We start from the raw sequence: 20,414 nt of genomic DNA on the forward strand, positions 1-20,414 counted from the left end.
CTTGGCGATTTTCGGGGTGTTATTTTCTCTTCAGAAAAGATCCAGAACCCTAAGTTAGCGTTTTATAAAAACAACAAAAGAGCTTTTATTTAATATAAAATCCTCATACCTTAAACATTATAGGTTTAAATCCAGATAACTTTATAAGCGATGCTCACACCTATTATTTTTTCCACCACTGTATGCACTTCTCATGTCAATATTTTTGATGTTTTATATTTTCCCGAGTTTTTCATACTTTCAACAACCTTTTCCTAAAGTTTTATCAAAATCGGGTAATATACCGACTTTTGGCAGCACTTTGAATGTTACTGTGTCAGGCAATTTCGAATATTTTTATGTTCGAGTATCACCGTTTTAATTTCAATTTAAAAAACCAACAATTCTGATCCAATTCTGGATCAACCGGTTTCATTTTACAGGGAATTTTCGTTATTTTTTGTCACTTTTCATCGTTTGCCAATAATACAACCAGTTTTGAAGCAAGTTCAAAACATATTTCCGGAAGGCCAAAAATTATGTATTTTAGAACTCATGTGTACCGTACAGTCTTGTGAAACAGTTCGTAGTTTGCGAATTTCCGGGTCCCGGTTTGCACATCGTGGCTAATCCCAAATCCGTAGAATGGGAAAAATAAAACCAACTTACTTTGACGCACGATTTCCTATTTTGCCTTGAAAAGCCCATTATTTACCTTCAATTTGCCATTAAAAGATTTGAAATCGGTCAAAGGGCTTAAAAGTTCCAAATTTTTGAAAAAAATGTTGTCTAGTTTTGGACAACCCCAATTACAAAGATTACAGCTTTTTAACCAGTCCTGTGAATTTTGGTGCCCCTGGCCATTGCCAAAACGCATCAACTTACGTAAAGTTCGCATAGTAATTGCTCGCCTGGTTCGTCGCTCTAACGTTATGTTTACGAGAAAATTAAGTCTCTAAAAAAATGTTACTGGTTGGGGCATCCAAAGTCACAGGAATGGCTTAAAACCTATAATTTTTTAATTTTTTTCTAGTTTGAGCTTGTGGTGAGTAGTGCAATTTACGTAGTCCTACGTCAACCATGCAGCAGTTTTTTCTCATTCTTTGGAGAACAAGCTTCGCTTCCGCTAAAGCACATTCACAGATTCGCAACTCGACATACTGTTTAATTATACACAGAAACCGATTGAAATCAAAACAAAAACGATTGAGAATTTTGTCAAAACGTAGTTTGAGGTTCAAAACGTATAGAGGAAACTTCTGTTCAACGTCTTCGACCACATACAATAGAAATTCACTGAGATCAACACAAATATCAGATAGAATTCTTCCAAAAATTTTTCAAAATTTCTAGACTATCGATTTTATACATATCAACGGTTCACAAAATAAAATGAAGAAAAAAATAGTTCACAAAAAAAATGTTGAATGTTGTTGGTCTTTTGGAAGTTTATCGACCAAAGACTGATAAAATTCACCTAAACTAAATCCAACCAAAAACCCACACGAAAATCACTTAGGATTTTTTCTAAAAATGTATGTTAGGAATCACGAACGTTAAAACCAGACCTCGCCAAATTAAAATCGGTGGTTACAACTTGTCAAAAAATGCGTTGTACTGAATTAATTCTAATTTTCAAACACTTTATATGAAGCCCTAGATGTTTCCTGCATAAAGACGTGCTGTTTGTAGAGATTTTTGGAGCAAAACTTAGAGATATAGCTCGATAAAGATAGTAAGGAAGTCAAGAAAAACTTTAGTTCTTATTAGTCAGTTTCCAAATAGAGTATATGGATTTGATAACAAACAAAAGCTCTTTAGTTGCTCTATAAAATGCTATATTCACACTTTTTTCTGTATATAAAATTGAATCCCGAGAATCGCCAAGTCTTTTCCAAGAAAAATATTTATTTTTCGTCATGTAAATTTGTCATTTTTGTCACCTTACCTTCAAAGTTCCTATTTAGCTGGAGTAATAATATAAATTTTCAGCAAATCTGTCATTTTTTCACCCAAGTTCTTGCAGTTTTAGTGATTTTGACGGCATTTTGTGAAAAAAATCTTCAAGAACCGTTTTACCTCAAATGGCGTATCTTCTGGTAAGATAGGTAGATCTGGTAAGGTAGAATGATTATCCAAATTTTGAGCAAAATCTATCAAGTCTAGCCGAAAATATTGTGGCCATGCGTTTTGAAGTACTGTTCTGTTAGTGTAGAATAATAACTCAGATTATTCTCAGAGTCCTTAACATTTTTCGTGAGTAATCTAGTAACTTTGGTTTAATTTTAGACGGTACCGGCAGGCTCATTTATAACCTACTTTTTCTGCCACCGGTATTTTTTACAGGTGCGTCCGGTATTTTTGTTCATTTTTCTTCTGGTGAATTTTACAGAAGTTCGGAACATTACCAAAAAGCTGTAAAAATTACTGACCAATTGGTTTCACAAATTGTTTGGTTATTTTTGTAATCATCGAAGAGTTCACCGAACGTTCAGCTGTCGAAATTCCGGTAAAATTTACCCGAATTCGGGGTCTTATTTTAAGTGTGTAAAAGAGATGAAAGGCTTACAATTGTTCATGGGAAATTTCTCTAACATTTCCAACCAATAATCACTATCCGATGGCATTTTGCACGAAGAGAGTATATTATAACAATGAACATGCAGCTCCTACACGGAGACATTTCGGATATTTCGAATACATTTTATTAACTCCGGTCAGCAGTACCACGGTGGGCAAATTGTGTCTAATTACTTATAAGGAGTGAACTTTCTCAAGCGTTCACATAATGGAAAACAAAATCCGAGTGGTTAAAGCCAAGGAGACTTAATAGCCATTAAATGTATATACTTAACATAATCATCCGGATCCAACGATATCGACGGGAATAGTGCACTATCTTATCTAAACAGAGAGCTGCAAGAGCTGTAATTTTCCCTACGAGAATATAAAATAACAGCAATTAGGAAGACGGGGCTCCCTCTACAGTCGGCAGGAAGCTCACACAATAAGATCTAGATAAGGAACTGGTCGCGAAGTGGTGCGGATTATGCCACTTCTCCGCCTGCAGCGGCACTGCTGTAGTAACCGTTAATGTTGATAACATTAATAAACTCGTAAATCTCCTTCTGATAGCCGCGGTCGTACATCTTGTTGCCCAGGTAAATTGTGTACTTGATCAGTTGCTCGAATTCACTTTCGTCCGTTAGGATTTGCGCGTACTTTGGGTGTATTAGCGGTGAAGTGGGACTGAGTTTGTCCTGCGGTCGCCAGACTTTCGATTTCAAATGCTTATAGAAACGTAAGACCACCCGGAAAATGTCCTCCATGTTGTTGTAAAACTCGACACTTTCTTTTTTCAGCAAACAGAGAAATAAAATCCGTTTGACGTAATTGGTGTGCTTTCGGTAGAGATCTTCCATGGATTCGGCCGATTCAAGGTCTTTACGAAACGCTTCCCAGGATGCCTGCAGGGCGCTGCTAGTGATGTAGTTTTTCAGTGCGTTGACCAGGTGGGAAAGTTTGTGCGAGATCAGTTGGACACGACTGTACTGTGGCGAGCTGAGCACTCGTTTGCCAAACTGTTTGTTGGTTTCTTTCAGCAGCTGGAATGCTTTGCCTAGGACAAAGCTAACACGTCGTACTTTGACCAAATATTTGAAAACGTTGGTATATTGCTCGATTGTCTCTGGGTTGAGAATGAGATTTAGAGGCCATTCCACGCGATAGCTGAGATTCAACATACTGATTGCGTTTGGATGGAACAGATCGAATCGTTCGGGAATTTGCTCCACATTGAAAGAGAGACGATCGGCATTTTTGTCGGCACCAGCAGCGCTAGAACAGAGAGCAGAGTCCAGAATTGTGTGCAACGTTTGGTAATTCAACAGTTCATCTGGGCTGTGAACTTCTTCGAGCAGAAGGAACAGATTATCGCAGATGTGACAGGAAAACTCTCCGTCCATCAGTAGGAAATAATTGCGCAGACTTTCAAAGTGTCCCAGGATATCCAGATCTTTCAAGCACATTTTCATGATTTCACTGTTGACAATCTGCATGTGAGCCTTCAACGGAATCACAAGGGAGCTTTGCAGAAAGCGGGTTACGGTGAGGACATCCACACTTCGTAATTCGCTGTCCAGTTGACGAAGTTCCGAAAGACTTCCAACCTCGTTGTTCAAGCTAGCCAACCCGCAAAGATTTAAATCACGCTTTTTGAGAGCGGCCATAAACTCCTTGTAGGTTTCGTCGTCTTCATACTGCTCACCTCTCTCAGAATCAATATCTAACATGGAACAACTCTTTCTAACATCCGGAAACTCGAAGCCATCTTTTGCATGCCGTCCAGCAGTATTTAGAGCACTTTCTGGAGTCTCCTGGTCCAGTAGCGCCGTATCCGGGACCCCGAACCGATGCTCGTTAAACTTTTCCAGTGCGACAATTGTATTAAGTTTCAACTTTCCTGCTACTTCACCTACTTCTACAGGATTAGCATTGATATCCTGAGGAATTCCATTGACCGCAATCACCGGAAGTTGAATATCCTCACTGACTGTGTCACTATCTACTGACATTGGAGTATCCACAAAATTTTGCATCCCCGTTGTGATGTCATACTCACTCTCCAGAATCCGCCGGCGGTTTCTGGCACGGTCTGAGTCCAGGTTCAGATACATATACGGTTTACGAGCGTGTTTTGCGTCATGATCGTGATCATCTACAATAACGTTGTATTCTTGGCTCATAATTTTTGCACGGTTTCGCTGTAGCTCCGTGAGTTCCCGAGTTCCTGGTTTAACGACAACCTCCAATGTTGTTTCGTCTCGATCGGCCGTGAAATCACTGATCAGTATCTTCTGACGATTACGATGACGCTCCTCCATTTGGTTGCTGTTTATATCGGTTTTACCCAATGAATCGATTGCCACACCAAATTCCTGCGAAAGCACTTTCATTTTGTTACGTTGCGCATCCGTCAGCTGCCTAATGCCTGCGGAAGCAGTTTCCTTGATTGCCTCGATGTTAGCATTCTGGTGATCCTCATTCAAATAATCCCCCAAATTTGATCCTAGCACCTTTTGTCTGTTTTTCTCGAATTCACTAACAACGTCGTTGCAATTCATCGCATCGCTCTCCACAATCGTTTTGTCCTCTTCGTCTTCTTCATTCGACAGCTCCGCAGGACGATCACTCAACGGGCTCTTCTGAGCGTCCTCGTAAACGGAAGCACCCTCGTCTTCCGTTGTACTTCCCCCGACGCATGATTCGAAATCACTATCCCCCGCAAGTTCACTCTCACCAACAGGTAATTCAAGCTTCAATCGTGCAACTTCTCCCTCTGCCCGCTTAAGCTTTTCATCCATCATCTTGTTCAACTCTTTGTAGCCATCGACCGACTTCTGCCTTTCCCAATTCTCCGCCAATAGGCGTCGATTTTCAACCTCCAAACTCTCCTGCTGTATTCGCAAGTCCAGTTCCAAATCCTGTCTGCGAGCTGCCAGCTTGTTCTCGCGAATCTCATTCAGCTGATCCAGCAACTCTTCCCGCTGACGTTCCTTCTTACGGCGCAGTTCCTTGGCTTCAATGTCCTGATCCAGCCGCCACTGAGCCATACAGCGGCGAAAGTTTTCCTCCACCACTCGGAGGAACTCTTCCCGAACGCGTTCCTTGTGTTCGTACAGTTGCTGAACGGAAACTGCGGGTCCACAGATTGAACGTGCTTTCGAAACATACTGCAACCAGCGAACTTTCAGCTGTTCGACTGCACTGTACGATAAACAAACTTCCAGTTTGGGAATTTTGAGCGAAAAAATCGGATGCTATAAAAAGGGTTTTGAAATAATCGATCTCCGAAGACGGAAAAGAATTAGTTACTCACCGATGGTTTGAAAGCTTTCAGCAGCATGGTATATTTGCCACAGAGTAGTATATCCTCTTCGTAACCTTTGAGAAATCCAGGAACCGACGGCCGTCGGATAAGGAAAGCCTTATCGAAGTGATGTTTGGTTTTCGGTCGGTAATGATTTACAAAATAAATGAACAGTTCACCGCTAGGATCTCGTAGTTGGCCAGCAAACAGCCACTGCTGGAAAAGTAGAAAATAGGCCGAGCAGCAGTTTTTTAAAACATGCAACAAAAAACAGGAAACGTCCGGACAAGTGATATGGATGATCTCCTTATATAAATGATCCAGGAAAACGGAACCAATCGGAAAGTCCTTGTCGCTTTCGTCTGAAAAGTATCAATAATAAATTTCAACAAACCAATTTGTATCATTTCCAACTTACACTCCGGGTGAATGCCACAAAATTTCACCAGCGCTAGGATCTGCTTCCGCATGGGTTGTATTTGACGCTGAAGTTGCAACAAAGAACTTCCCTCGTAGCTACAAGCCACAACCCGAAAACAACTCAAAATCCGTTCGACGCTATCGCAAAAAGCTTTAAACACAAAGCCTTCCAAAAGCATTGCATGATTGTATGGATTTTTCTTGGTCATTTTCTGTAGCCGCCGAAAACAGGTACCCAGTTCTACGAACTGATCGACGACAGCCTTCATAGCCGTACAGGAAACTCCATCTACCGTGAAATTATCCACCATTAGAAAGCGATTGCTATCGTCATAGCGAAAGCATCGCGAGCTAATACCAATTAGCAGTAGCGTTACATCGCCTAAGAAATCTTCATTCCGAACCACTTTCACATCAATAGTTTCCCTCGAGTGGTTAGCCTCGAGCGCCTTTAGGTGTAATGTGGCATTGCATTCCGAAGCGAAACTATTCTCAATTGGGACAAAACGATTGCCCAGATTTTCCCAGTTGAAATTAAACACCTGTTCTCGCTTTCTGCTAACGGATACAATCGGCTCAGATGAATCTACTGGAATAATTTCAAAGCTCGTCAAAAGCTGCTCATCCTCTTCAACCACGTCCTTCATCATGTTGTACCGAAAAGGACCTTGATAACTAAGTAATTCTGCCATAGGATCACTGAAGTAAGTACTCTCTATTGGTGGAAGACCCTTTTCCTTTTTGGCCCCGTTTGTGATCTTTAGCATATTGGCAACGTTCTCGGAAAAAACTAATTCCGACTTTTTAAAGCAGTACGGATTGGAAGACTTTTCCCGAAGGTAGGAATTCAATTTTTCTGGTTCCACATGATAATCTTCGCGGTGAAATATGGGATATGGTCCCATGTGCATCGATGGCATCCAGTCTCCGGCACGGAATTCCTAAAAAGAAATAATACACAGTTAATACATCCACAAACTTTGAACGCTAACTTTTCTTACAGAATTGCCGAAATCCTTTCCATCAGGAACAGAATCCCGTAGTAGGAGCAAAAATTGAAGAATTTCTGTTTCTTTCTCAGCACCAAAAGGCTTGTTTTCCTTCTGCTGCCCTAACTGATCCAACAGCTGCTGAAATTGTTCACATTTGCGTTTCTGGAACTGGTAGCGGGCCCTCAGTTGCATCTCAAACAGATGACAGTGTAACATTTCCATCGGTTCCTCCATCGTGAGCTGCAATGCCACATCATTTTCGTTCGGCGCTCCAGCACTGGGGGCGGAACGCTTCCTCAGCAGAATCCCAAATGCTAACGATTTGCACCTTTTCGCCGTGGAATCTGACGGGCGGTGGGACGATTCCCGGCCCAACGCCTGCACTAGGCTGCCAATAAGTTCGTGAACCCCGATTGAGGACATTTCCACGTAAGTTGCACTATCGATTTTTCACCTAATTGTGGCACTATTATTATTTACATGCCGAATGCGTTCAAGTTCGAGGCCGTTGCGATGTGAAAAAATGCGAACGAGAGAAAATCGAAGGAAACGGAAGAAAATTGACAGTTGCGGAAAAGAGCTGAAAGCGCGCTCAAAAAATTTCATCCCGAACGATAAGTTTAGAGTTCACAGGGTTGAACTGAGTTTTTTGTTCGTTTAGATTTTGCTTTTCAATTAGAAATGTATTTCATTTATAAAAAAATGTCACTGCGCGATGGACAAACCGCTAGAAGAAAAAGAGAGGTCTCCGTTCAATTTCATTATGAATTTACTGTTCGTGCCGAAGCTAAGTACCGATCTTGTACCGATCAATGTTTTACGCAGCGAAATTTATTGACGACCCATAGAGAAAACATCACAATTAATATTAGACGAGATGCGTGAATATATGTGAATCCTTTGTTAAACGTTTCTATAAAAACCAAAGAATTATCTAGTCAGACTCTCTTTTCACTTTGACCGTTGCAAGGATAAGTACAATCTAAACCTAAAATTACGTGTTCCGAGATAAAAAATAAAAGTTTCGACGTTCCGTGTTTTTGTGTTGTTTCGAGAATGAAAATTACACCGATTTGTTTTTACATTGTGTGCCGATCGATACGAAAAACAAATTCGAAATGCCCTTCATCCATCCTTGGCTCAGCGCTCTATAGAAAATACAGTCCACCGTCTCGAACATTTACGTTTATTCTTGTTCCGCTTTCATCATTCGAGTCATTTCGCCCGTAAATGTGAGATAACCTGTCGAGGCAAGGCAGCTTAATATGATTTTCATTTTGAAGTTAAAAATATGAACATTCGATTTAAAATTCCATCAAACAGTTTTGATGATTCGCAGCTTTTCAAGCTTATATTAAAATGATTCCGGCTGAATTAAGGTCTAGTAAGCTGGTATACAACAAAATTGTTTGCTGGGATATTATTTCCTGTTTAATATTATTACAATCAGTGTCAAATATACTATTATTGATTTAAAAAAATATTACAATCAAATTTGCAATATTGTCAACAATTTTTTGATTTATTACGAAAAAAAAAATTCTGTCAGATTTCAATTTCTACAGCCGAGTGTTCGGCAAGTATAAAGTTTCAGATGATTTTTTTTTTTAATTTGATATCCGCTACACTAACTATTCAGTCTATGAAATAAAACATATAAAATGTTAAACGTTTCCTTTTGTCGAGCTGCTTTTGTTACTCAAATTAAAGCAGTGAAAACAATTGAGAATGAATAAAAATATTTATAAAAAGTATAAACGGAGTGGTACATTTCACAGAAACATGGAGAATAAATGTGATGAGTACAAAAAATTCCTAGAAAATGAATTGAAAGGAGAAAAAACCCCTAGAAAATGCATGTTAAGAATTCCATCAAAACAACCCGATGTGGAACCTTCACCGAGTCTTAAAATCGCTATTTGAATTGATTCTTTTTAAAATAGGCTCCCCGACGCACGGAACAGTTTAAGAAGCATGCAAAAGTTTTACGAGTCTATCTGAGGACCCGGAAACCTCTAGGAACTTTGATGATATTAAATCGATTGAAACAAATGAGTTGGAAAATTCAAAAGTCTTTTATTCGAATTCCACTTCTGTTCTAATACGATTTTAACATTACGCATCGTGCATTGAAAGAGCTTCTGAAGATAATTCGACTAACGGGTGTTAAATTAAAAATGAGAATTTTTTTAATACCTTTCAGTAACTCAAATACAGAGCGTAAAATTTTCTTTCTCCAAGAAAATTGCTCTTTGCGCTCCCTAGGAACAGTAGGCGTGTTTGGTTTTGCTAGTTTGAATTTAGTCAAAGCAAAGATGGCGTCGAAACAGCACGTGCTCCGCGAACGCATTGTACGGTTCTACGAAACGCATTTCCAGCGAGGAAAAAAGTTCACGGTGACACATTTTAAGGAAGAAAATGTACCTGTCAGTACGGTATATCGTATCCTGGGTACCCTGAACGTAGAGCGGAAGGTCGGAAGTGGTGGTCCGGTGACGATAATGACGAAGCAGAGGAAGACATCGTTAAAGAAGCTGTTTGACAACAAGGACGCAACCAGCCTGCGTGACGCCTGTCGGAAATATGGCTGCTCCCACGTATTGATCCATCGGACCCTCAAGATGGAAGGAATCGTCTGCAGGAAGAAGACGAGGTCGCCGGATTACACGGAGGAGCAGATTGAGACGGTTAAAACACAGTGTCGGTGGATGACCAAAAAATACAGCGGGACGTCTTTCGTTCTGGACGACGAAAGCTATTTTCCGCTGTCCAAAACGCATATTCCAGGAAATGATAATTACTAATCCAGCGACAAGTCATCCACACCGCCTGAAGTGAAATACAAGTTCAAGCACAAGTTTGAAAAAAAGGTTATGTTGTACATCGCCATTTCTGACCGGGGCATCTCAAAGCCTTGGTTTAAGCCGAGCGGTCTGGCAATCAACCAACAAAACTATCCAGAAGAGTGCCTCGATAAAATCCTGCTGCCGTTCCTGAACGAGCATCACGCGGACGGGAAGTACGTCTTCTGGCCAGACAAGGCGTCTTCCCATTACGCCAAGAAGACGGTGGCGTATCTTGAGGAGAAAAAGATACCGTTCGTGCCGAAAGATCGTAACCCAACAAACTTGCCTCAGTGCCGCCCAATAGAGGATTTCTTTGGCTCACTCAGTGCCCTAGTATATAAAAACAATTGGAGGGCCAAGGATACGAAGCAACTGACTACAAGATTCCGGAATTGTATCCGGAAAATGGACGTAAGTGCCGTACAACGTTCTTGTGAGGGCATCGCAAGAAAGTTGCGTCGAACAGCAGACCACGGCCCTCACTCAAACATTCACTGATATTTTTTTGAAGAAAATACATTATGTTATTAACGAAAAATACTGAAATCGATGAAAAAAAAATTTTTTTTTATATGTGATTGCAAAAAATTCTCATTTTTTATTTAACACCCGTTAGAGAACGGCGATGTCAATATTCCGATAGACCCACGAACTTTGTTGGAAACACCTCGGGGGAACGGAATGACTATCAAATCTGTTTCGGATAATCAGGGCACGAAGTGTTTGAAAAATTGTTTCAAACATCTGTCCAAGGATTTTCAAATAGAGCGGAATGTTAATATAGATGGACCTCCTATCCACATAAGTTCAAAGTTTTCTCTTTGGTCAATACTTTGTAATATACACGAAATGCAGCATATTCCACCAATGACTACTGTAAGAATATTTTTGGAAAAAATTAAACCGAAGAGTCTGACAGATTTTTTATCACCATTCATTGACGAACTAATTGTCCTTCTGTCAAGAGCAGTTTCTTTTCTATGAACTGTAAATAAAATACGAATCAGAGATTTTGTATGTAATTCTCCCGCTCGTGCATTTATTAAAGGTATGAATTGTCATCAAATTTTCAATTATGAATATTTATGAATATTTTATCATACTAACATAACATGAGTACTTTTTTATGCTGCTTTTGTAATTTTGTTTTTAAACGAATCCTTTGATTCTAACTTCAACAGAATACATGGATGCTTGAAATGCACAATCGAAGGAGAGTATTCAAATATTTCTCGAACTGTCGTTTTTCCAAGTCTACGGCGATGGCCAGATGGTATTTAAACATAAACCAACTCGACGAAACGATTCTAGAAACGAAACTGGCTTCCGAAATACATCGTTCCATGCGGGTTATAGATTGCTCGGTGTTTTGGAAAAGCGTAGAATAGAGATCATTTCTGAATTTCATTGGTATTGCTGTTCTAAAAGGTGTTTTGAGTAGCTATGTGTACAAACACTGGTTGCTTCTTTTGATTTTTGCTGTACCATCATCAACATTTGGTTGAAAGGTTTTCAAAATGTCTACTCTTGCAATAATCTTCTTATGGGTCATTTCATACGAAAAATGCTTAATATTGGACAAATTATTCATTCAGTATCTTTTTGGGAAATCATAATTTTGGTGTCGATTGGAATACCCCCCGCTCTGTGGGACCCCCTCTTTGTTGCAAAATAACATTTTTTTGTCAAAACCACTTTTTTCTATTTCCCACAATTTATAGACATGAGAAGTACGACAAATACACTAAAGTCGCTTTTTACGCGGAGGATACGTGCCGCGTAGATAAACCGCGTAAATTCCGGAATCCGCGTTAAAAAAACCGCGTAAAAAGCGACCTTAGTGTACTGATAGATGATTTTTGAAGAAAATACAGCAAAAAATCCAAAAACATTATTTTTGACCGGAAGTGTTGCCAGATATATTATTTTTATATTAAAAATCTAAATTTGCATTTTTCGGCATATGTAGCCATTTTTTTATTTGATAATTTCATCGTATTTGTCGGATAGTTTTACGTAAATTTTACTCTTATCACCCCGAGGTAATATGAGCCAATCTCGAGATTTAACATTCTTACGAAAGTAGGTGTTAATTTTGTAAATAATTTTTCTTACAATTTATGCACGTAAGATACCCGAAAAATACTGATAGGTGATTTTTGAAAAAAAATATACCAAGGAATGCAAATAAAAATATTATTTTTGACCGCAAATGTTGCCAGATAGATTATTTTTGTATTTTAAAACTTAAATTGCAAATGCAACTTATTTTATTTAAACTTTGAAAACTTAATCGTATTTCTTCGAAAATTACACGTAAGAAACACATATCACCCCGTGGTAATATGAGCCAATCTCGAGATATACACTTAAAAAAACACACGCTCAGGACCGGCGTCACCTTATTTTCCCGAGTGGGTAGTAAGGAATAGGGAACGTTCATGGGTGACAAAGGCGTAGCCAGGGGTGCGACCTATTGATACCTGAACATAATTTTGGGAAAAATCGAGAGTACATCAACAATGGGGTGCCAATGGAATGTTTAAGAGAAATTAGATTTTTGAATTTCGTTCAGTAGTAATGTTTGCATTAAAAAAATGGATTTTTTTTCGGATGGTGATAGAAAAGAACCAAGACAGATAATTGATTTTAAGGAATTTCCCATGGAAGGTAATTATATAGGCTCACTTGCAGAAGCAATTCCACGTCCTTGCGAGTGGCTTTCCAAGAGTTTACCGGAACATTCGCCATGGTGGACGAAAACATGCGTGTAGGCATGTTTTTGAATTCTTTATTCATTTTGTTTATCAATTCCTCCTCAATTTTCGCGTCAAAATTATTGGAGTAAGTTTTACGCTTCTGGTTTGCTCAGAAACTCTGGATGGGACGCAGCTGAGAAACGTTGGATGGGTTGGCCGACCTGAATACCGCATCGATTTTCATTCATTCATTCATTCGCTCCATCTCCTCCAACAATTGCATTGAGTAGTGGACCGACTCCAGATCCGGCCAAAGCACCGCGTTTTCGCCTCTATGGTATTAACTATAAACTTCCCCGTTCACGTCCAGTACGGATTGTCAGCAACAACAGCACCTTCTTTGGGAACTTGGTGAGTGAAATGAATTTCATCTCAGAGGTCACTTCCTTCGTGGGTGAAGTCGTTGCCATCCAGGGTGAGATAGGTCTCGGCGTCCACCACTACCATCACGTCGCGATTCGCCGGAGAAATCGACTCGACCATCTTATTCAGCCGCTGACACTGCGTCATTGCCTGCAGCTCGGAGATAAATGGACGGGACTGCTGCTTTCTGATGTCCATGTTCGCCAGGTACTTTTCCACTGTTTGGCCGGTTGCACCGACCTCCCGTTCAAGCGTACGCAACGATGTAGCCACTTTTCCCTCGGTCTTCCTCTTCAGTATTCTTTAGAGTTTTTTTGTCGCTCAGGGTCGTCGGCCGTACGGAACCGGTCTTTCTTTCGATGCTCTGATTATAGTCCAACAGTGCCAAGATGTTGTAGATACCGGAACAAGCATAACCGGTGTCCCTTTTCCGTACGATGTCCGTTTTCGATGCGGCGGGTGCTTTGATCGCGCACACTTCTCAACGGAGTAGCTTCACTGTTTTCACCATTATGGTTAGAGTTAGAGTCAATTTTTTCTGCTGACTCATGGGTCACTATGATTGATGCTGCATGGGTAGTTTTGTCAGTGCGTGTGAAGGTAAACCCTTGCAAAATCGTCATTTTTGGAGCATTTTTTAAATGCAAACGTTAAGGCTCAACAATTTTGTCTTCTCGAAAAAAGTCTTCATCCAAAATTAGAGCTTAATCGGACTTCTGATGAGGTTTCACTTACAGTCGTGAAAGTCTTACATTTTTGACCAACCAACCAATTTTTGAAATTTGGAACTCTATCGTAAATAAAATTTTCTATCGTAAATGAAACAATTTCAAAAATGATCCTTTTTCCTGAGAAACTTTACAGCTGTACATAAATTTGCAGATTTATAACCTCTCGCTCAACAATATCCACTGAAAAATCTGTCTCTCGCAACGTTACTTTTTTTTGGTTTCGTCCGATAGTTCCGTGTGGGCAAGTACCCACAAGGATATTTTCCGAGTGGGTACTACTACCCATACTACCCACATGAAACGCCGGCCCTGCACACGCTCCTACCAAATGCTCATTACACATGAATACTTTTTTAAATTTTAGCATTGAGATCTGAGTGTGAAAAGATTGATTTTGGTATGCATGACATGGCAAACCGAAGTGTAAGACACTTGATTTTGTGCTGTGCACTAAAACGCAAGTGTATTCCACGTAGATATGAAATGTTTCATCTATTAGCACAGAAGTAAGTGTAATCCACTTGACAGTAACGTGTCGATTTTTTATAATGTAACGTTTTCACGACAGATTGGCTCATGTTTCCTCGAGTTGAGAAGTGTTTCTTACGTAAAATTTCCGACGATGAATTTAAAATTAAAATAAAAGTTTAATATTTGCCGGAAAATGCAAATTTCGTTTCAGTCAAAAAATTGATCAACGAGCTCATAACACGAGTTTTTTTACCATTAACCGCATCTGCTGCCTTGCTTTTTCTGCACTTATGAGTTTTCTGAAAAGAAACAAAGGTGAAAGAGCCAATAAGCTTAAACGAAGCTAAAAACGAAAGTTCTACACGCGCATAGATAACAAAAATACATGCGTATGACTGTATGTATATGCGAGTGCGTGTGTATGTGCACCTTTTCCAACTACGTAGCGAAAACATAGTGAAAATGAGCGGCAAGTTGCTACATATGAGTTTTGCAAATGCATAAGTTTGGTGTTGAAATCACTTTTTATCATTGATATGGTTCTTGTTACGATATCTCCCATGGCCTGCAGTACAGTGTAAACAAACGCTTCTCACTCTCGGTGTTCACAAATAACAGACAAAAGATTTAGAAAAATATAGGCACTATGATAATAGGTCGTAGATTTTACGTTATTGAAAAGTCGTCCTTTATATAGTGATGTCATACACACTTCATAGTAATCTGCTCGACGAGTTCTAAATCTGGACTTTGCTGTATAATAGTTTCAACAGCCCCGGGTAGTACGTATGATGCAGTAACTATTTGTTTCGGTTCTAAATCTTCTACCGGTGCGCTTCGTTGATTGATAAAACTGTCAAACCGATCCTTCAATAGCTAGAATCGTCGCTAAACATCCTGAAATGAAAATATAAATTATTCAGTTTTAATTTACAAAGAATTTTAGTGTAGTTGTTCTCGTCTATTATATCGCGAAACGTAGCTGAAGCTAAATGGGAACCGGGACTTTCGGAGTAGTAAACGAAGACGAACTGCCAAGGTTAACTGTTAAAAAACTTCTCATAAAGCTCCTTTGTTCCGCTTAATTGCTCTTTTGTTTCTTCTCATAAAGCTCTTTTGTTTCACTTAATTGCCCTTTTGTTTCTTCTCATAAAAACTCTTTATCTTTAACCTTACACTAAAGACTTTCTTCTCTCCTGTATAAAATCTTGCCTTTGCTTTAAACACTATAATTTCCTCTTCTTATGCTTTTTTATTAAACTTAGTTCCCCTTCTTAGATGCCAGACCAATTTACTTTTTTTTTATATAAAATCGATTTACCGCCTTTTTTTTAGACACACAACGTTTTTTTTACACACAACGCTTGCACTTACGTGGCTTTTCCACCGTAATTCCCAATGGCGTTCGCTGCGTCGTCAATTTTTTTTTCGCCCCCCGTTTCAGCATCCGTCGTACTTTTCCACTTCCTAACACTCGCGAAACCGATAAAAACCACTTTTAAATAAGAACTAACCGCCACATGAACTGAACTTTACCTTCGTCGCCAATTATTATATCGCGAACCGTAGCTGAAGCTAAACGGGAAACGGGGACTTTCGGAGTAGTAAACGAAGACGAACCGCCAAGGTTAACTGTTAGAAAACTTCTCATAAAGCTCTTTTGTTCCACTTAATTGCTCTTTGGTTTCTTCTCATAAAGCTCTTTTGTTTCACTTAATTGCTCTTTTGTTTCTTCTCATAAAACTCTTCTCTCTTTAACCTTACAATAAAGACTTTCTTCTCTTTTGTATAAAATCTTGCTTTAAACACTATAAAGTCCAATTCCTGGATGTAAGAAATTGCCTTTTTCATTCTCTTTTTTGAGGCAGTGGATGTTTTCAATTTATCTGTTGTAACACCAGAGAGGCAAGCGGCTTCCACTTCTGCTTCATCAATTGTGGCTATATCTCTTTTAGCGAATTTCTTTATTCCACTGTGTGCGGGCAAAACTGTCGAGGAATAATAAAACGTCATCGCCATTTAAGACGCAAGTAAGAAAGATGCCAGATAATTGTTTACGAACTTAGCACGTGCGGTGGTGGGTTGAAGCTGACAAATTTTACAGTGCGCTTCGGGCAGCACGGCAGGTCAAAATCGAGAAGGCTTCTGACAGCAGTTAGTGCGCTTCCAGGTCAAAACGAGGTGAGCTGGTGGAATAAAGAAATTCGCTATTTGTTTCACCGCACAACGAATTTTTTTGACGTAGAACTACGTCTAACCGCACTATATCGAGATACATTCTGTGAAAACTAAAACCAAGGTGTAACGTCGGAATGAAAGATTTCAAACGTTAATACTGTTTTAACCATACGATAGATCACAATAATCAATATTTCGTTGGATTGATAAAAAGATGGACAATTTTGTGATTCTTCATTTATCATTATCATTTCATTGTTCAACAGTGAAAATTTCGTAAAAGTTTCATGGTCAGATTTTCACGAACAATGGTGCATATCACATCCAAGCACGCCTGACACAGACTTCATGCGTAGACATCAACTGCCTGCTGTGATATACTGTAAGCAGTGGCAATAAAAATTTGACAGAATCTCCCCGTCCCAATAGGTCAACTAATGTTTGCTTCCATGAGCCTAGACTATTTTGATGTGTTGAAGGTGAAGCTTTTCCGGAAACCCTCTCCACTATCAGACAGTTTTACGTTCTGCTGCAAGAATGTTATTAAAACTGATGTCTTGGAGGGTAACATGCTGGCACAGGCAACAGTACTGCACCGAGCCATGTATGAATAGAGCGCTGGTCACTCGTCGTCTATCAGTGCAGAAGAACTCGATATTCATTTGTGTGCAGCGAAGCCAAGTGAAGACTACATTGCCGACGCACAGTGAGGCTTGTTGGGTTGATGCGTAGGTATCGTTTTGCGATCTGAAACATAATCAAATTGCCGTTTGAATTGTCATCATCTTCTTGTTTCGTATAGTAGCAAATATCAGAATTTAATATGATTGTTCGGGTGCCGCAAAATACGTTGGGACAACAAAATGCTGTACGTGTCGGTAAAGGCAGATAGCAGGTCGTAAAAGATTTGGTGCATTGTACAGATAAAATGTGTTGTTTATTTTTGAACTGTACACTCAGTTTTTCTAAGATTTATTAAAAAACTTGTTGCAAATTTGCCGGTAGCGGTAGAGCAAAACTACCATACATGGAATTGTATCGCATACACTAAACAAAAGCCACAACGAATCCAAATAGCATTTCAGTACAAAGTGTATTAACCCCAACATTCTGACACGCAGTGTCGATTCTCTTAATCTAAGGCCCTACTAGTTCTACTATTTAACATTTAGTTAACATTAACGCCATACAACATAGAACGTGCTCACCGCCGTAAGATGCTCTTCCGTGCTGAACAGGATTTTTGTTGTCGACATGGAAGTGACGCCATAGCTTTTCCGTCGGCCGTGTTCTGATCCAAACGACTTGAAACCGACTGGCACCGACCGTTGACGTTCTCTGCCTTTTCTACTCGTGTTCGATGCCGTCTCTTCCCACTCGCGCCGGGTCCGCGGTCCTACCAAAAGGGAGAGCAATCTTGAAGTCCACGAGGGAACTACGATGACGCCCGAATGAGATCTGCAACAAGGCCCTGTGAAATCGCGAGGTTTAGTGTTCCATCGGCTTTACTCCCCACGGTTAGTGACTTACCCTTGACGGGGCCTTTTGGCAATCACGCTGATCGTCCGGATGGAAAGCGTGACCGTTGGACGGAGAAGCCGATGATCACGATGACGGATGGACCACGAGGACTGTGTTCGGGATCTTTATAACCCCCAACGCGATTTTCTAGCGTACGCCCACGTGCCTGCGTCAGAATTATTGTTTAATCCACATGATTGAGACATCAATTTTCTGGCAACTTACGGTGAATCGGTGCTTCTCGGGTCTGCACGTGAATGATTTGTTCTCTGATCTTACTATTGGGAGCGGTCTCTTTTGTGCTGTCCCAGTTGGCTTCCTCTCATGAATTTTGACACGTGTGGGACCTAACTGCTAAACACTAATCCGATCTTGCCGTGACTATTACGATTTTCTAATGCGTCCTTTGTCAGACTGCTGCCACGGAAGGCTCACTTCAAAATTTATTGTCACCGGATCGCTATTATTTCACTTAGACTGTCCGATGGACTGCCGCACTTTTTGGTGAAGCACTAATTCGTCTGGCGTACAAGGACCGAATGAGAGTCACCTCTGTACTCGCCACGACGAATTCCTTTTTTCTCTCTTCGACACGAGCGGAAGCTGCTCTCGCTGTCAACGTCAAGCCCAAGCGGTGAGCAACATAATTTGTAGCGTGCGTTTATTTTCAAGTAATCTGTGGGGTTCGGACTTATAGCTATACGGCGATAACTCTACACTGAGCAAAATTTGTTGACACTTTCCAAATAATTTTTGTAAATGCCTGATTTTAAATGTGTTTAACACTAAACGTAACAAACTAAATATAGGGTATTCAAAAGACAATAGAAAACCAAAATGCTGCTAGCTAAATGAATTTAGTTCAATATGACAATCCTAGTTGCATCCCGCGGTGGTGGTATAGGGAAAAACCAAATTCATTTCATTTTGATATTAGAGTTCCGACATTTGTACTTGTATTTTTCAATTTTTTTTTTTTTGTTTTGCATTAGCATCAACAAGAAAATATTACTTTCCTAACCTTACTTGTGATTGAACAACACCAGTCATATCTCCGGAACCGTTTTACCTATTCCGGTTATCCGCTTCGGCAACAAATAGAACCAAAATACTTTTCTTTTGGAGGATGTTGAGCTTGAATTGGTTAAAATAAATCATGAAAACTACAAAATGTGATTAAACGTAACCGCTCACTTTTATCACATGTGTGCCAAAATCGAACCGTGCCAAAAGCAAAACGAACTCAAATCAAACAGAGCTTCGAAAGCAAATATAAAACTATTGCAGTCCTACGTCAACTATGCGGTCGTGTCTTGGATACCACCATCCTACTATTTCCAGTTTGATTAGGGCTTGCTTTCGACGTTTTTTCTAAGCGGGTCTACCTTTTTCTGTAGCCAGAGTAAGAATTCTCCGACAACCCATTGATATGGCACTACTGTGATAATTGGTTTGCTTGCCTCGATTGTTTGCACCACACAAAAATAGTGTCCTTCAGCTAGAAAATGTTTTTTTTTTTTCAAACTAGATGCGTGCAATAAACTTATATTCAAGCAGTTGAGCAATACTGTTTTACGTTTATTAGACTAAAACGTTTAGAAGCACATTCACTTTGCTTACATCATAGGTCATTTTACAGTTTAGCTCAAATGTATTCGTCGATGACAGCCACGCAACGGATCCAAGCTCTAATCACAAGAGAAGCTTTAAACAGCATTGTGGGTTACCTTCAAATATTATTTAAAAACTTGCCGTGGTATTTCCACAAGTGAAACACTAATGTTGGCTTATAATAACACTAATTAGAATAGAAAGTAAGGTTCAATTATTACTTCGAAACTATATTTTTGCATTTTGTTTGTGCTACAATAGCGCTGCTATTTTTCCCACGTTAGTATTCAGCACATGAACAGATGATCAAATTACAATCGAATGTTCCCGCAGGTAGTGTGGAGTAGCCATGCACACTCACGAAGAACGATTGAAAACAAAATAGTAATTACGTAGGGTCAGTGTTTTGAAGCAGGTGGCTCCCGTTGCCGCACCATGAAGACTGTATTATATGTTGATTTGTAAATATCAAATTGTAATAAATTTAGTATATAATTGAAATTGAATTGAATAGAATCGATGTTTCTGATTAGTCTCGATTTTGTCGTATCATTGAAAAGACCGAACCTGCCTAGAAGCGACAACACTCTTGATTTGTATTCAAGGTGCATAAACCTTCACATTAGAGTGACACTAGCTAGAAGACTTAATCATGCCAGGAGTGATCCTTAATA

The 20,414-nt window shown here is 39.7% G+C and overlaps 1 protein-coding gene and 1 long non-coding RNA gene across 2 annotated transcripts; both read right to left on the reverse strand.

Annotated features, from left to right (window-relative positions):
- Positions 1 to 2,606: 2,606 nt before the first annotated feature.
- On the reverse strand, positions 2,607 to 7,795 carry LOC129724011 (gamma-tubulin complex component 6). The gene is made up of 4 exons (XM_055678591.1): positions 7,270 to 7,795; positions 6,267 to 7,209; positions 5,858 to 6,210; positions 2,607 to 5,798 (listed from the first exon to the last, which is right to left on the reverse strand). The coding sequence occupies exons 1-4, from the start codon at positions 7,681 to 7,683 to the stop codon at positions 3,027 to 3,029; spliced, it is 4,482 nt and encodes a 1,493-aa protein (XP_055534566.1). The 5' UTR covers positions 7,684 to 7,795; the 3' UTR covers positions 2,607 to 3,026.
- Positions 7,796 to 17,714: 9,919 nt separating this feature from the next.
- LOC129726004 (uncharacterized) lies at positions 17,715 to 18,638 on the reverse strand. Its single transcript, XR_008728227.1, has 3 exons — positions 18,355 to 18,638; positions 18,139 to 18,295; positions 17,715 to 18,079 (listed from the first exon to the last, which is right to left on the reverse strand). It is a non-coding gene; the product is annotated as an uncharacterized LOC129726004 (long non-coding RNA).
- Positions 18,639 to 20,414: the final 1,776 nt, after the last annotated feature.

This window comes from Wyeomyia smithii, chromosome 2 (assembly GCF_029784165.1).
Source record: "Wyeomyia smithii strain HCP4-BCI-WySm-NY-G18 chromosome 2, ASM2978416v1, whole genome shotgun sequence".
Classification (NCBI taxonomy): Eukaryota; Metazoa; Arthropoda; class Insecta; order Diptera; family Culicidae; genus Wyeomyia; species Wyeomyia smithii.

Excerpts from the sequence above, each read along its gene's own strand:
- LOC129724011 (XM_055678591.1), bottom strand. The coding sequence starts at position 7,683 with ATGTCCTCAATCGGGGTTCACGAACTTATTGGCAGCCTAGTGCAGGCG. Across the intron at positions 7,210-7,269 it reads GAAAGGATTTCGGCAATTCT|GAATTCCGTGCCGGAGACTG; the intron begins GTAAGAAAAGTT and ends ATTTCTTTTTAG. Across the intron at positions 5,799-5,857 it reads TGAAAGCTTTCAAACCATCG|CATCCGATTTTTTCGCTCAA; the intron begins GTGAGTAACTAA and ends CCCTTTTTATAG.